The 16,465-nt window shown below is 40.1% G+C and overlaps 1 protein-coding gene across 3 annotated transcripts; it reads right to left on the bottom strand.

Moving 5' to 3' along the window:
* Positions 1–7,365: 7,365 nt before the first annotated feature.
* On the bottom strand, positions 7,366–15,305 carry si:ch211-220i18.4 (SRSF protein kinase 3). Of its 3 annotated transcripts, none has more exons than XM_051071043.1 (13): positions 14,976–15,304; positions 14,773–14,838; positions 13,745–13,848; positions 12,759–12,867; positions 12,428–12,518; positions 12,033–12,120; positions 11,682–11,788; positions 10,727–10,889; positions 10,274–10,350; positions 9,427–9,534; positions 8,453–8,522; positions 8,201–8,293; positions 7,366–8,075 (listed from the first exon to the last, which is right to left on the bottom strand). In XM_051071043.1, exons 2-13 carry the CDS (start codon positions 14,814–14,816, stop codon positions 7,891–7,893), a joined length of 1,239 nt encoding a protein of 412 aa, XP_050927000.1. In that variant the 5' UTR covers positions 14,817–14,838; positions 14,976–15,304; the 3' UTR covers positions 7,366–7,890. The 3 variants fall into 3 exon arrangements, with proteins under 3 accessions (XP_050927000.1, XP_018530846.1, XP_050927001.1); XM_018675330.2 differs by having other exon boundaries at positions 12,428–12,515; positions 14,976–15,302; XM_051071044.1 differs by having other exon boundaries at positions 14,773–15,305.
* Between the last annotated feature and the right edge of the window lie 1,160 nt (positions 15,306–16,465).

The raw sequence follows: 16,465 nt of genomic DNA, 5'->3' as shown, positions 1-16,465 counted from the left end.
GGGTGAGTCACACCACCAAAAATATCACACAGGGCCACTGCACACAGATGCGCACTAAGAGGGTGGCATAGCCTGAGACCGCCTGTGACTTGGAATCCACAGCTTGTCACAGTAAGTACCTGTAATTCATCAGTGGGTTCATCCTCTGTGTGGTCTGCTTTTAGCAGCTACCACACTGGTCACCCAGCAGTGTTATTTATTGGGCTTTATGTTGTATCCATTTGTGAAACAGGATGAGATTTTGGACACCACAAGGCTCTACTACAGTACAATTAAAGTACTACTTTTAGAAACCTCAGAAGTTTCACTACCATTTAGGTTTGGAACTGAAATTTAAGCAAGTAAATTCTCCAACTGGGGCCCAAAACAGTCACAATCAAAGCCCTACATGCCATAGAAATATAATGCTGATCAAACCAGAACATCACTTTATAAAACTGCAGCTGATTCCAAATTGTGCAGTGTATTATTTCAGCGCTGACATCACAATGTACACACACTGTAAAGGTTGAATTGGAATAAGTTAGGTACAGAGAGTATGCCATTAGCTCCACCATGCACAACCATAACTGCTACTACTGCTAAATACTTTAGCCTGATTTGATGACATTTTGATTATTGGTTTCACATGTATGCACTGCCTGCACAGTATATTGTGCTGTATAGCCCAGGAATACAGAGAACAGAGAGTCAGGCTGGCAGCATTGTGAGGCAGTACTTTGAGTGAAAAGCTAGCATCAACAAATTAACATGCTCACAGTGACAATGCTAACATGCTGTTGCTTGGCAGGTATAAGGTTTACCCTGCTCACCATCTTAGTTTAGAATGTTAGCATGCTAACATTTGCTAACTAGCATTAAACACAAAGCACTGCTGAGGCAGATGGGAATGTGATTATATGATTATTAGGTATCTGGTTGTGTTGGACAGGTGCAATTCATCATGAGGGGGACATAATTATGTGCACAAAATTTCATGGCAAAGACAAACCAATAGAAACCATGCAACATTTGCTGATATTTCAGTCTGGACCATTGGTGTCAGAGGTACACAAGAGTGATGTGGAATGACATGCAACAAAGGTCCCCAGCCAGACACAAACAGAGGACGGAGCAGTTCTTTGAGTTGATGCTTTAGCAGCGAGGCCACCAGGGTGCCCTGTTCTATAACTTGTGAATGATGTTGGGTCCTGTTGTTCTCAGAGAGGATCATCCGAGTCCTTGACAAAAGCTAAATGGATCTATTTTTCCACAGTTTGCGGTTTCATTTTAAATGTGATATGACATTATGCGTAAAGTAAGCCTGGACTGATGAGTCTGGGTACTTCTTCCCACAGTCCAAAGACATGCAGGTTAGGTAACTGCCTGGGAGTGTGAATGATTTTGACCTCTTACACACACACACACTCCACAGTAGCATGCAGGTTTCTTCAGGTTAGAGAAGGTACTGTAAGTATGAATAGAGGCTAATAGAAAAGCTTTTGTGGATCCTTGTGGATTCACATCTTGTCAAAATGCTGTGATCATCAGTGGTCTGAATGTCTGTGTGGTCCTTTTCTGGACCTACACACTGTTACACTCCAGAAGCAGAACATATCAAAAGCAAAAACATATTTCCAACCTACCACAGTCATACAGAGTCTGCTGACTTCGACCTACCACACTGTGTGTCAGCCATTTATCAAGATATTTAACTTGTAAGTCCACTCAGTAAATAAGCTGTAAGATTTTCTGTACAAATCCTCCTGGATGTGAACCAAAGATGCTGGGGTTTCAGAGCAAAGTCAAATTACAGGATGTCTGGTGGTGAACACCACATGTGCATCTGCAACACCAAGTGGTCATGTGAAATGGGAACAAAAACTATTTATTTCCCTCATTATTGTATTTACCGAGCCAATAGGTTAATCTGATATTAAACTTATACAGTAAGACAAGAACAGTACAGTTAAGCTGTTGCAGCATGTGACTGTTATATGCATGCTGTATACTGTATGTAGGCTTCTCATGATATGTTGCATGGTTGGAAAATGTAAATATTTCGTCAATTTTATTTCATGAGAACAGAAGAGTAGATCTAATTTATCAGTAACAGGTAAACACTGATTTAATAACACACATTTTCTAAAATGGCTTCAAGTCGTGCTTATTGCTGCTGTAAACTATATAAAACCAAATGTGTATGTGAAACCAAATGTTTTATCGTACAATATGTTTCTTTACAAATCTTTGAGGATCAGGACTAGCTAGTTGGTTTGGCAAGTGTATCTCTGGTTAACTTTCCCACATCTGATATAAAACCAAGCACATCTGTCTCCTCAATCCTTTCAATGGAAAGCACCCAGAACTGTTTCCCAAACCACAGAGGAGACAGTCCCATATGGGGCCAAGGTCCTTGGTGTTGATTTATTTGTGAAAACACTGCTTGTAAGGATTAAAGCATTTTTTGCCTGTTCAAAACGAACAAACAGTGGCATCTGTTTTCTATACCTATTTATGCTGTGTCAGACCACAGAGGTCTGAAGCTTCCCCAGCACTCTGTCGCCAGACAAGATGATTGAGACTGGACAATTCTGCAACACCCAGATTTTGTCCAATACCAGCATGTTGTTATACTCTCCCTTTCTACAATATTTTCGCATGACACAGAATGGTTATGGTAACAGAAAGTTTGAGGTGATGGCAAATACACTATAATTAAGGTATGGTTAGGGTTAGGAACAAAAACACTTGGTCAAGACCAGGGGAAAGATTGTGGTTAAAATTAATGAAAAGGCCTGCGACAGGACACAAATAGTTTTGGTTCAAAATGAACAAACTAATCTTTTTACTAGTGTTTTTGTGAGTTTGAAACAATTTAAGTTTACACAGGCATGTGCTACCTTTAGGAAATAGCCATATCCTCGTTGTCTGACACTGACAAAAGTTCTCATACAGACTTGCTGCCCTCTGCACTTTCTGACATGTCAAACTGTATGCTGTCTGTATGCTGAAGAATGCTGTGGACACTCTCAGAGACTTCAGGCTCACTGGATTTGTTCATGTACCAGAGTCAGACAGTAGACAAGTGTGGTAGGCTGTTAGCTTGAGAATGTTACTCTGATTTCTGCTGCTGGACTTTGAGAGCTTGCTGCTGTGTCTGGTTAAGTTACACAACTTTTAATGCTTGTTAGTGTTATAATTGTTTTCTATTATGATTTGTATTATTACAGAGGTAAAAAAATACTTGAAGATCACTAGATGCACACCTCTTTTCTGCATGGAAGCTACATGCTAATCAACGACATCACCTGCATCCTTACTTCAGTGTTTTACTGCATGTGCACATTGGACATAATCATGTGTTATAGCATCTTCCATATGAGTGTAATTCTTAGGATGCTGGTCACAGTTAGGTTTTTGAATCTCCATTTTATACTTAATACTGTATGTGTTCCCTGCTGAAGAAAACCAGACCACCTAGAAAACTGATATCAACACACAGAACATACAAACCCCACACAGAAAAGTGTCCAGCGGCACTGGTGAAGTTCAAATCACAGGAGTTTCTTGCTGTGTGAGCCACCACTAACCACTGAGCTGCTGAACACCCTCAAAGTGTTCCTGTGTGACTAAAGGGTTGACATGGAGGCCATGGTGGTTTCTAGCTGGAGCCCCTCAGCCACCACAAGTTCCTTCCAGTCCCTTGATGTCCAGTTTGTTTTCTCTTTTGTCAGAGCATGGTGCGTTGACTGGTTACTGGCCAGAGGCTGTCAGGAAGGAAGAGACTGACCACAAACTGTCCTGCGGTCAGTCACACAGCTAGTGCCTGTGTTTGTGTGTGACAGAGACATAGAGAGGTAAAACAGACTTCTTTAGGTCTTTAGTTCTGACATTACACTGGCGACACATGTATGCACTCACAACTGGAAACTTCTTGACTTTGCCTTCAAATATCTGAGGATTTTTTCCATATGTAAAACTAAATGTGCAGCTTTATATACAGCTGTATATACAGCTTTAAAATATGTGACATACTTCCTTTCCAATATTGTGGTCTTTACTTCAGGCTCTGTGTTCTGCAGTATATGCAAACAGCTATGGGCCATGATACTCTCGTCATTTCTGTGCTCTGACTGAATATAATTTGCAAAAGTCAAATGTTGGGAAGGAGACTGACACTGTGCTTCTACAACATCCTTGTACCTCCAAAGGTTAAATTCCTCACAATAATAGAAAATAGATTTGTATGTTTATATTTTTTTGATGTTATAGATTTTGCTGGTTTGTAATCATTTGTCTTGAACCAATTTCCTTCACACAAGGGACAATGTCAGCAAGTTATATTTTGACAGTGTCAGCAGTCATAACAGTAGCTTTAGCTCTAATAGTCAGCATCTGTGTATATCAGGAGGTGGTGGTAGGGAGTGACAGAAAAAGGAGAAAGGGAAAATATTAAAGAGAAATGAAATAAAATAAAATGAGGGTTGCTGGTAAACCGGCAGTCTAAAGATACAGAATCCTGAAATCCAGCTGGTTAGAGGCCAACACTGAACCAATCAGCCGTCCTTTTAGTGCACCCACGCAGCCTTTACGCAGCAAGCAAGGCCCAAAGGTAATATTTAGGGATGCATGGGTACACAGCCAAACTCTAAACACACCTCACTCCGAAACAAAAGTTGGACGCTGGGAAGTAACCAGGGAACTAAACATGTGGACATGCTTTTTTTCTCTCTCTGCCCAGTAAAGATGTGAGACTATAAATATTAGCCACTGTCTACTGAGCAGTCACAAAGGCTTTACTGGATTTGACTGGATAGTCACATAAGATCTAAAGAAGGAAAAACACTGAATTTTTAAATTGAGAGTCAGTTTTTAAGAGACAGAAACAGTTTGGAGTCAAGAGTTAGTCACTCTTTCGTATATATATGTTTTCACAATGTTACATTCAGTAAGTAACATTCATAGATGGTCTCTGTCGCTGGTGTTTGGTTTCTGCTTGTCCCTCATCCTTCTATTGAGCAACAGATGCTCAGAAGCCTCTGTATACCACATAAAAGGTAAGAATTATTTCTGTTTCTCTGCAGAATTATTATTCAAAATCATGTTTGTACGCCCCAGCCAAGCCCCTGGGTTGCTAATTCTACCCTGGGAGCATAAATCAGCACTTGCATTGTGACTTATGGTACCTTTAGCCATTAAACCAACCCCAACTGGCTGAACGCAGACTTTGTCCTCTATACCCTGACCTTGCTTTCAGCCCCGTGGGGCTCTCACAGCAGATCAGTGTGTTCCTATTGATCCCCTTCTCAAGGTGACAGACATACCCCATGAGGATAGCTCCCGCAGCCTGCAGGAATGGGAGGAGAACTCACTGTGGACGCTAGATTTAGCCATTAATGTGCCTGACCTCTTGCAGAAGGTCTTTATGTATTCTGCTGGAAGGACAGACATTTATAACCTCTGCAAAGTTTTGATGTAACCTCCTGTAAAAATGTGCATTTTTGTATGTTGAACTGGAGAGGAAAGCTTGGAAATGAGATACTGTATGTCATTGTGGTGCTCATTTCTTCCACAGGCATCTGTTCATACAAAGACAAGTACTACAAACCAGGAGATTCTTTCCGCAGAGGCTGTGACAAGTGCTTCTGTCATGACTCTGGTTTCTACTGCTCTGCGTGAGTAGATTATTCACCTCAGGTCATATTCATTGATATAAAGCATTGCTTATGGCCATTCTGTCATTATGCCTGGTTCTAATAGCTCCATGAAAACTTTTTTTTCTTTCTTTTCTTTTCCCTGTCCTCTCCAGGCCAATGAAGCCCACCTCATGGCCTAAGAAGTGTCGTCGGGTTAGGACAGAGTGCGGTTATATGGTTGTTTACAAAGAAAACCCACTGGTGGAGTGCCGAGCCTACAGCTGGATAGGATGACATACTGAGAGATCATTTTAACATGTGGATAATGTAGGATACATGGGTTACATAGGTTTTGGATAGTGTAACCTTAACAATATTACTGCAATAAGGTTAATTGAGGACAAGTCAAATCATTATTTGATGCTTATAGTTTTAACTGGAAACAATGGAAATGAAAGAGAGGTGTTATTGTCAGCTAAACATTGAGGTGCCAGAATTTGTAGATTTTTTAGTCTGTTGCACTTGGCAATGTTTTATTCAGTTTTTTCTTCTAAGTGGTGTTTTTGTCAATAATTCAAAGGTTGACACAGTACAGTGTATCATGACAAAATATACTGGTCACAGTTCACTGGTCACTTTTTAGGTTCAATATGAATTTAGTCTGATGATGATCATTTTTATCTGATCTGAAATTCATACCCTAAAGACTTTGCTTCAGAAGAGATTAAATATATAACAACAGCATAGTTACAATTAATTTACAGAACACATACAGAATCAAAACATTTCTCATACAGAACTGCATGGTCCATGAAAGTGGAATGCAGGTGAACTCTATGAGTATTAAAGGAGTTCATGTTACCCATAGTCTGAATTCTGATGTATGATTGTTAACATTACCTGTTAGAATAGGCTAATAGGACAAAATGGATGAGAAAGCCATTATAACATGAAGTATTTAGAGGAAGCTGAACTACAATAACTTAACTACAATTAAGCCATGAAACTAAACAAGACAACAGCAGCCAAACTGAAGTTTGAGTTGGACTGAATCAAACAGCAAAATTGTCAATATACATATATATTCCTAGGTCGCTGGAACTGCAGGTTTGAGTGAAAATTCTCTGTGAGATTGTAACTACATATGACCTCTTTTACAGTACACACAGTCAGTTGATTGACTGCTTACATTAAAACTTTTGATTAATGCAGCTTTATATATTTGAAACAAACTGTAATAATTCTTCCTTGATTATATGAGCAAGAAAAACATTAGATAAAGGTTCTTTGCCTGAGAGAGTAAGAAGAGCCCAAAACAGATCAGAAAATCACTTTTACTGTTCAGTGCCATAAAATGAAAACAGAGAAATGTGCTGGGCTAGAGGACCCTCATTAGCTTCAGTCAGGTTTCATGTTTGAGCAGGAGTGTTGCTTTTACAAGCGCTGGAGGCTCTATGATAGGACAAATTTGGACCATTCTGCTTTTGTGTAATGTAAAGTGATGCTTTATTTTCTTTAAAATGAAAAAAAGAGACAATGCATATCCTATGACACCAGTTTATGGTCGGAGAGTTGTTGTTTTTTATATGTATATCTTCTTTTCTTTTTTTTCTTGTGGAAACAGACTCTAAGAATAGAGTTTGTTATATGTTGTACAGATTTCATATCCCTCCAAGGAAAATGTTTAAATATTTTTGATCTGGGTTTGTATTAATAAAATAAATTTACAACAGTCATACACTTGCACTGATATTAATTTTGCTTTATTACTGTTCATTGCCCTGTATAAAACATAAACTAAAAGGAGAGCATTTTAAAAGTACATTCACTGTGAAAGATATCAGATGTTACATTTGTGATATTGGTGATATTCAGTTCGACTGAATGATATAGTAGCTGCGCTCAAGTTTTGCTTCAAATTGATAAGTTCACACTGGCTAGCAGTGTAATTGTCATAATAGCTGCTACTTAGAGGACTCAATGGTCTGAAAATCACACTTAGCTATACTAAAAAAAACATCTGTGTAAATAGAATAAAAAACACCTTAGGAGCATAAAGTGCACAATGGGGCTTCACTGGAGAAGAGCAGCTTATTCTCTGTCTGATGCTGAATAAAGACAACACCACATTTCACAGAATTCATACTCTTTGGATTCCCTTTGTATAAAAATTCAAAGATGCCCTGAAATGATTAAGCTCTAGCTGCTTAAAGCATCTGGATGTGAGGACTACAGATGGGGATGAAGCCTACAGGGCCTTTAGAGGGCCTTATCATGACGTCAGCCAGGGGTGGCAGAGGCACTTTGCAGCAGTGGCCCTCCTCTCCGGATGATAATCCAACATGCGAAGAAGGAAGTCTGAAAATCCAGAGGCCTCCTCTAAAAGGAAATGATATTTCTCCACCAGAACATCATAAAGGTTCCAGAGCCTGACCGGACCAACACGACGCAGGTCACCTGAACACAATGAATACAATGTTTCACAAGGACGCTTGCAAGTGGCAATTGTGAAATTATTTCCAGGGGAAGAAACTAAACAAGCCAGACATTCAATCAATTAAAAGTCAAAGTTGCAGTCTTACCTCTGCGGCTAAAGTACTCTGCAGAGTATTTACCCGACAAGGCAACAGCTGGTGGGATTTTACCAAGCAGTTCCATGATCTGGGCTATGTGGTCTGAGGAGGATGGAGATAACAAATGCACTCATGGCAGCATGAGACACAAATTTACAGTACACACCAACAATTACAATGCAGCCACAGTGTAATCTCATTTAATCCTGTGTCAGTACTTGTCACGCCTCTGTTAGTGTCAGCACACTGTACGAAATGTACCTTCCTCCAGGGAAATGAATTCGCGGGCTTTGGGTTCAAACAGGGAGTCTCCAGTGACCAATTCAAAGGCCTGAGAAAATGCAAGAAAAAATCAAAGGGTGAGATGTTTGGCCAGGTAAGCGAGGACCAATACCAACCACACTGATTGGTGACTCCACCTTTTGTATAATAATGACACAAACTCTACAGCCTGTAATGATAAATGTCAACCTATAGGTTTTTAATGTCAGTCAATTATCAGTTCCACCACTTTGCTCCACACTGAAATATCACAACATGAGATGGATGGACTGGAATGGACTTTGGTATCCATGGTGACCATAGGATGAATTGTCTCTGTCTAAGGACAGAGAGTGTCCTCTCCTGTACTGAGGAAAATGTGTGATTAGTGATTGGACTGTATAAATAAAATTGACTTGACTCTGTGTTCATGATTCTCAGAGGATAAATTGTAATTAAGATGTTGAGCTGTTAAATGTTTATACCATCCTCAAATAAATAAAGATTGTAACCACTGTCACACACATATCATTACACTTCAATGCAACTTCAACATGATAATTCCAGTCATTACATTTTCCTCATCTGGACTGCTAATGATCAAAAACAAATGTGAGTGAGTGTGTAAGATTAACTGTGGGGTTCCTCAAGGCTCACTGTTAGGCCCATTATTGTTTAACTTATACATTAATATATATATTGTAGGTCATATATAATATATTACTTATGTTATTTGCAGAAGATACATATTCATTTAGTTCTGGTGAGAATCTGACACAAGAGAAATAAAACTAAAAACTAAATAGATAAAAAAAACTACATATAAATCATGTAAAGCAAGCAATACTGTATAATATTAAGGACGTCTTAAATCAAGCTTCATTATACATCATAGTGCAGCCATGAAAACATGGAGTCTTGGGTTTGAATATTAAGAACAGTGTAAACATCATACTGTACGTTTTTCTCCTCACCATGCAGGCGACACTCCAAATGTCAGCAGGTGGGCCGTACTCAGATCCCAGTAAAACCTCTAGTGAGCGATACTGTCGGGTCTGGATCTCCTCACAGAAATGTTTGTACTGGGTCAAGAAAGAGAGACAGACAAAGCAGACAGAAAAGTTTAATTTTAGTCTTTCAGTGTTAGTGCTCCAAATTTGGGTTACTATTTTTTAGAGAGTGACTATTCGTGTAGCCTAAATAAATAGCATATTCTAAAAATGTTGATAAATGCTTTTAATATGACTGAAAAATCAAGTTGCTGTGGAATCAAGTGGCATTACCTCAATCCTCAATCAACAGGCTTTTTTATGTCCTTCAGCTTCGTACTATGAGCAAAGAGCTCCTATGTGAACACAAAAACCTTCAGGCAAAGGTTCGCCAGCTTTGAATATTTCAAGAATATTTCAAGATGTCTGTGCTTCTCTCATTGGTTTTAAGTTGGTGCGGCTCAGTTGGGAAACTGAGAACACTGTCAGTCAAATCAATTTGTGAGGCAGACTGAGTTTTTAACTGTTGCTGTTGTTTGACAATAACTCTGATTATTTTTGTCCTCTTGGGGGCAGGGGAAACACGTTACGAATACAACACTGATGTATTATCACCTTTTAACTTAACATGTTGTTTCTTATATTGAAGGTTATAGAGACAAGTCTTCAGGGATTTCAAGATACACGGTATGAGACTAAATACCTTGTAAAGATGGATCCTTCTTAGGTCCACAAATAAAAAAAATCTAACAAATTCAGCAACAGGCTAATTTGAAATGTCAAAGTTAGAGCTTTAAAATGGCTTTATGTAAAGTATAGACAGAATACTGACCACCCAACAGGAGCTGCCCAGATCAGCAATCTTCACTGTAATTTCCTTTAAACTGTACGGGTTCACCTGCTCCTTCTCTGGAAGAATCAACAATAAATCATGTGTTAAACCATCTTATTCATTTCAAGAAGTAATGATTTGTGAAACATTCAAACACTGGATAATTAGTTTTCTCCATCTCTGATAGATTATTATTATGAATACATTTTTCTCTATTTTTTCAGTTTAGGTATCAGTACAACAAAGGTATTGAGCCCGAACATTTACAATATATTGATTTCCTCAGTTGTGTTTAGAACAGAGATTGTATATTAAAAGCCTGACATTAGCAGTACATTTGCTTTGTACACACATTTGATGAACCCTCATGCAACTCAGCTTTGAACTGTCCAGCTCTGAGACTTTGCTCTTATACAATCTCCAGCATTTGTAGCAATAACAAAGCAACTGTGCCTGTGGACTTGGCCTCCTTCCCAGTCAGCACAGAGGAGGAGCCGCTGCCCCCTGCTGGTACTCTGTGGGACTGCTCCTCCAAGCAGAGAAGGACATTCTCTGGTTTGATGTCTGTGTGGATGATTTTACACTGAGTGTGAAGGTAGTCCAGGCCTTGCAGGACCTAGAGAAAACACAGAACAGTAATGCACTAATACAACCAGTACTAAACTGTTCCCTTACCCCCCTACTTCAGCAGGAAAGACTGGTGACTCAAAGAGTTTAGAACGACAGCTCTAACTACATATTTATAAGCTGTCTCTGGTTTCCAGTTGCCTAAAATCTACCCATGGAGTTAGATGAAAACTGAAACCATTCTCATGTCCATACATTTAGTATGAAGCCAGAGCCCCCACCTGCTTGTTTAGCATAGCATAAGGAGTGGAAACAGGAGGAAACAGCTGGCATGGTTCTGTCCAAAGTTTTAAAAGAAAAAATGCCACCAGCATCTCTTAAGCTCACTAATTATATTTCGAAAATAGAAAATGTTCACCCCTGTTTCCAGTCTTTATGCTAAGATCAGCTAACTGCCTGCTGGCTGTAGTGTCATATTTAGCATACAGGTAAGAGAGTGGTATCAATCTTTTTATTTAAGTCTTGGCAAGAATGCAAATAAATATATTTTACATAATGTAGAACTATTCATTTAATTTATTTATGGAATTTGGACTTCCAAGATAATTAAATATTTCATTACACAATTATAGCTAAACTGGGGATACAGGGTTCTTCTGCAATTTTGAATATTAATCTGAATTTCCATCTAGAGTGCATTGTACCAAACAGACTGAGTTATTTTATTGAAATGCAGCAACCTCTAGGAGTGAGTAATTCAATTAATTTCCTGCAGGTAATTAGTGGATGAGTTCATTGAGATACATTTGTTTTTGTTGTTTACTAATTTTTTGTGTTTTACCTGAGTAAGAATTTGTTTGACCCACAGCCGTGGTAGTCCTGGTTTCCCAAAACATAGCTGCCAGCTTCTCAGGTCAGGCCCCAGCAGCTCCAGCACCAGGCACATGTCTAACCACCAGGCATTAAGGTCAGATTTACAGACCAAACCACTGTATGATATAATGTAATAGTGTATAAGGTGAGCCAACATACTGGATGCAATCTGCAGAAATATATGTTCTTCTAAGATTTATTTTATACTCAGACTACACACACATACACAAGCACACACCTCCACACATGATAGCTCCTCAGCGTTTGGTGTCAGGTTCAGAGTGGGTGCCCAAGAAATGACAGTCTGTAAAAAGGATACGGACCCCGTTGACCCCGGCCAGTTTGAACTCATCTAACAGCTGAACAATCCTTTGGCTGGAAGGATGACGGCTTGTAGGACCACTGGCCTGATGAAAGAGAGAAAAGGAGGTGGGTGATGAGAGTAAGAAGAGGAGGAGGGCAGACAACGAAGATGGACAGAAAAAAAAATGTATAGAGGGAAAGGTGGGAGGAAAATTAGAAGGAGGGAGTGAGTTACTGGCATGTGCAGAGAGAAAGGCAGAAGAGTGGTTGAGAAGGGCAGATGGGGTTAAATGGGGGTTAATAAGGACAGAGAAAGACAAGAAACTGCAAAGAAAAAAAACAAAAGAATTGGCATTGAGAAAAAGAGTGAGACGTGTTAGAGAGGAGAAACACAAACAAAAGTTCACTAACACATCGTAGGAGAGACAGTTCATCCTGTCCTGCCTGGGTGAAGCCAGCTCCACTCTTCAGCACTTTCACAGCAACGTGCTGACCTAGCCTGCTAACACAGACACCAGATCAGTGCAGTACAGTAATAGTCTGCTCTCTGCTGTATTAAAAACAGAGCCCAACATTTCAAGTTCAACTCTTTCTTTGTATCTTCAAATTATTAGAGGGGGATGTGTGATCAGGGGTGGGTTCTTTCTTTTTAATAAAAGGAACTTGAATTTTAAAACAAAATATTAGACTCAACCTCCCTCCCCACATCAGTCATTTTTGTTCAGTCCCTAATTAACCCTACCTGAGGTCCAGACACAGCCAGACAGTGGAGAAATAGCCCCAGCCGAGCTTAGACACCACCTGGTATCTTCTGTTGAAGGTGTCTCCGATCTGGACAGGGTGGTACCCACCTAATGAGAGTTTTTAAAAAAGGAGAAATCACTGGTTAAATCTATTATTTAATTAATGTGATTGAATTTACTTGAAGCCTCAATGACAGGGTTTTTCTCAACTGAAATATGGAACCTTTTCAGAGTTTAGTGAGAGAGCACGAAAATGTGGCGCTAAAGCTATTTCGGGCATTACAACTTCCTCCAAGCTGTAACATGTCTGCAATGAGTAATACATTCAAATCTGCCAGTGGGACACAGAAAAATGATGATGCATAAGCCTGTATCAGTTCTTTTTCAGCCAGCATGACATTCAGTTCTTGGACATTGTCAGAGATCTTGAAATTGAATCTCTATTTCTATTCAAATTGAGCATGATATAAGCTGCTGTACGATTTATTACTGTGTCAGGCATCTGTGGTATCACATACGCAGCGGCTTATCTTCTTTTAAGAGGTACATGCAGAGACCTGCACAGCTGGCAGGGAAGTCAGGAAAAACAGGGACCAAGGTCAAAGTGGTAAATTGGCAAAGCAGATACTGCCAGCTTAAGTGATACAAACTGGGAAAGGTGCAAAGACTGAGTGTGGGCCACATGGGTAGTGAGAGGCATTTCTTGCATTTACAGGTCACAAGCAAGATATACTGAGAATCTGAACTGTAGTTAGATTCTATAGCTGACTGTTAACAGACTGTTGTGATTTGATTTTTAGCCATGCTACAACTTGATAGGTAAAAAGAGAAACCACTAGATAGTCCGCATTTTTGGTGAAATAATCATATTTGCAACCTAGCAATGGAAGGGATGGCGAGGCCTAGTTTAAAAGAGGAGTAACACTGGCAGCAGTAAATGAATACATCTGCAGATGATGGAGTGAGTTGAGAGACTCTGCCGTACCATAACAGTATTCTCTGGGGTCCTCAGAGTCCTGGCTGTCCTTGGGATCCAGCTGCTCGTGGCATCCAAGGGCTTCAAAACTATTAGACGACCCAGCTTCACTCCTACACATACACGCAGGCGTGTCACATGAAAACATGGTTCTATAGTCTCCAGCATTACTGCCTGTACAGCATGTACAGCATGTGTGTGTGTGTGTGTGTGTGTGTGTGTGTCAGTGTTGAGTTGCTGGGGGCAGCTGGGAGAGTTGCACTACTTTTAGAGTTTCCCATAGACTCAACCTGCCATGGAAACTTGTCCCACTGCCTGGATAAGAGCGGACAAGCAGCATCGGAAGTTGCACTATTTCTGACTCAGCTGTAAATCATTTTGCAGTATGTTCAGGCAACCTGATAACTCTGCATCCCAGCTGCTTGGATGTCTACTGTAGAGATGGCTGGGAGAGTTTGGGTCACGTCATGTCTGAAAATACTGAACACAGGTCTGACTTCTGTGTTGTTGGACTCCTTTGTTTTTAGATTGACTGAACATAGTAGTATGTGCTGGTTTTGAAAATGCTCAAATATATAGACAATGTTTCCTTGAAATTTGTGAAGACTTATCGAGGTTTGACACTGCAATATTCTGTCTGACACTGTAACCATTTAGGTCACCTCCATGATGCCAAAAATAATGTCGGTGTGCTTTATTTGTGGACTGCTTTGCTAAATTTAACTGTACTAAACTGCATCGCTGTGGTCATGGAAAAAAAGTTTATGAGCTAAGCTGCATTTTGGTGAGTTCAAGCAAGAATGCAGGGTTGCATAAAAACAGAAATAAGATGCGAGACATGATGGTTCATTCAAAACTTTTTCCATCTGAACTGAAACTCATTTAAAGTCTTGTTCAAAGCTAGTAAAAAAAAGTTCAGTTTGATGTGTAGATTTAAAACACAGTCTCTCCATGGTTAAATTACCCTGTTGCTTCCAGTGTTTCAAGAAAAGTGAGAAGGTATTTCAACCTATAAATAAAGGAAGTCCTTTACTCACGTGTGCTGCTGAGCTTTATAAGCTGAGCGGGGACTCCTCTGCATTGTGTGGTTCAGCAGATGCAGCCTGCAGAGACAGCAATCAAACAGCTGGTATCTTGAATTAAAATGTGGTGGATGTCTGCTGTCTGCAGAGGTCAAATATTCATCATAAAGTAAGGAGAGACACAGATACAGTAGCAATAGTAAATGAAGCTCCAGCACCTTTAATGTTGAACCACTAGAAAACAGTTGAGCAGCTGAGAGGTAGGAGGGAGGGGTCTGGTCGATATCTCAGAAGACTGGGAACGGCAGCAGCAGTAGTCAGCAGGGTCTAAACGTGGAAACCCCCAGCAGCTTCCTAACTCACTGCCTGTCAGGCCTTTACCTGATTTATATCCTTCACTCACTCCTGGTCTGAGTAGCTGACTGTTTCTCTCTCCCTCTCTCTCTCTCCTACTGTGGGAAAGCCATAACAGAGAGCACAGGGGCTAAAAGATGAGAGGAGTGTCGTGTGAGGCAAAACAGATTGAGGGAGGTGAGGGAGGGACAGCTGCTGATTCCCCCACACACACCTCCCCACCCCCAGCCTCACAGGGAGTTTGACCTTTGGGCCACGGGGATCACAGATTGCTAAACATGGCTTGAGAATGGGATCCCCAACCTCCAACACAATATAAAGTATCACATTAAAGTCATGAGAATGAAGGTCAAATGAGGAGGGTTTGTTTTTCATGGGCATATTAGCCATTATGTTACCCATGAGAGTTCAGCAGGTGTGAATGTGTGTGTTTAGTACATTCTGAAACACTTAGCTGCTAAATAACAGCATAGATACTGTACTCACAGTATCTATCTGAAGTGTCATTCTGTGTGAAAACATGTGGTGCTATCTTGCCAAATATAGCATATATATTTATATGTTTTAACCCTCATCCCTCTTGTGTGATGTGATGTGTGTATGTGCGTGTGGGAGAAAACCGGGGTGCCCACTGTACTTGGGGGATCTGACAGGTTTGTGGTCTCCACAAGTTTAAATACTGTGTTTGAGGGTTAAGACTTGGTTTGAGGATTACAGTTAGAATTATGTTTAGGTTTAGGGTTAGGTATTCAGGTGTGATGGTTAAGGACAGGGTAAGAGGCTGGGGAATGCATTATGTTAATGATGGGTCCTCATAAACGCAAGTGTCCAAAGTGTGTGTGTGTGTGTGTGTGTGTGTGTGTGTGTGTGAGAGAGAGAGAGAGAGAGAGAGAGAGAGAGAGAGAGAGAGAGAGAGAAGAGAATGAAACAAAAAACTGATGGTGTTGGGGGAGAGTAATGACAGGTGAAAGGTATGTTTTATGTGTGTGTGCATGCGTGCGCGTTGTGGAGCCGTAAGATATCAGGGACCACTTGACCTCACGTGAATAACTGTTCTTACTCAGATGACATGTTATCACAGGGGCTTATCTGGGCCCTGTATTCTGTCCATACAGCACACTATGGCTGAGGCATATTTGAAGACACACGTTAAGACTAATAAAAGAAAGATGGTTTGAATTTCAAGCAAATTACATTTACAAACTATATAACTTTAAAAGTCACAAATGTTTATTTATGTATATAAGCAATTCCAAAGTGGACAAACATAAAACCAAAAAAATAAAAATAAAAAATAAAGTTAAAAAGCAATAAAGCACACTACATTCCCAACACCAAACAGCAAAGACACAGT

This window comes from Lates calcarifer, linkage group LG6 (assembly GCF_001640805.2).
Source record: "Lates calcarifer isolate ASB-BC8 linkage group LG6, TLL_Latcal_v3, whole genome shotgun sequence".
Classification (NCBI taxonomy): domain Eukaryota; kingdom Metazoa; phylum Chordata; class Actinopteri; family Centropomidae; genus Lates; species Lates calcarifer.
Note: the sequence above shows the minus strand (reverse complement) of the source record. Positions and strands in the feature narration are given on the sequence as shown.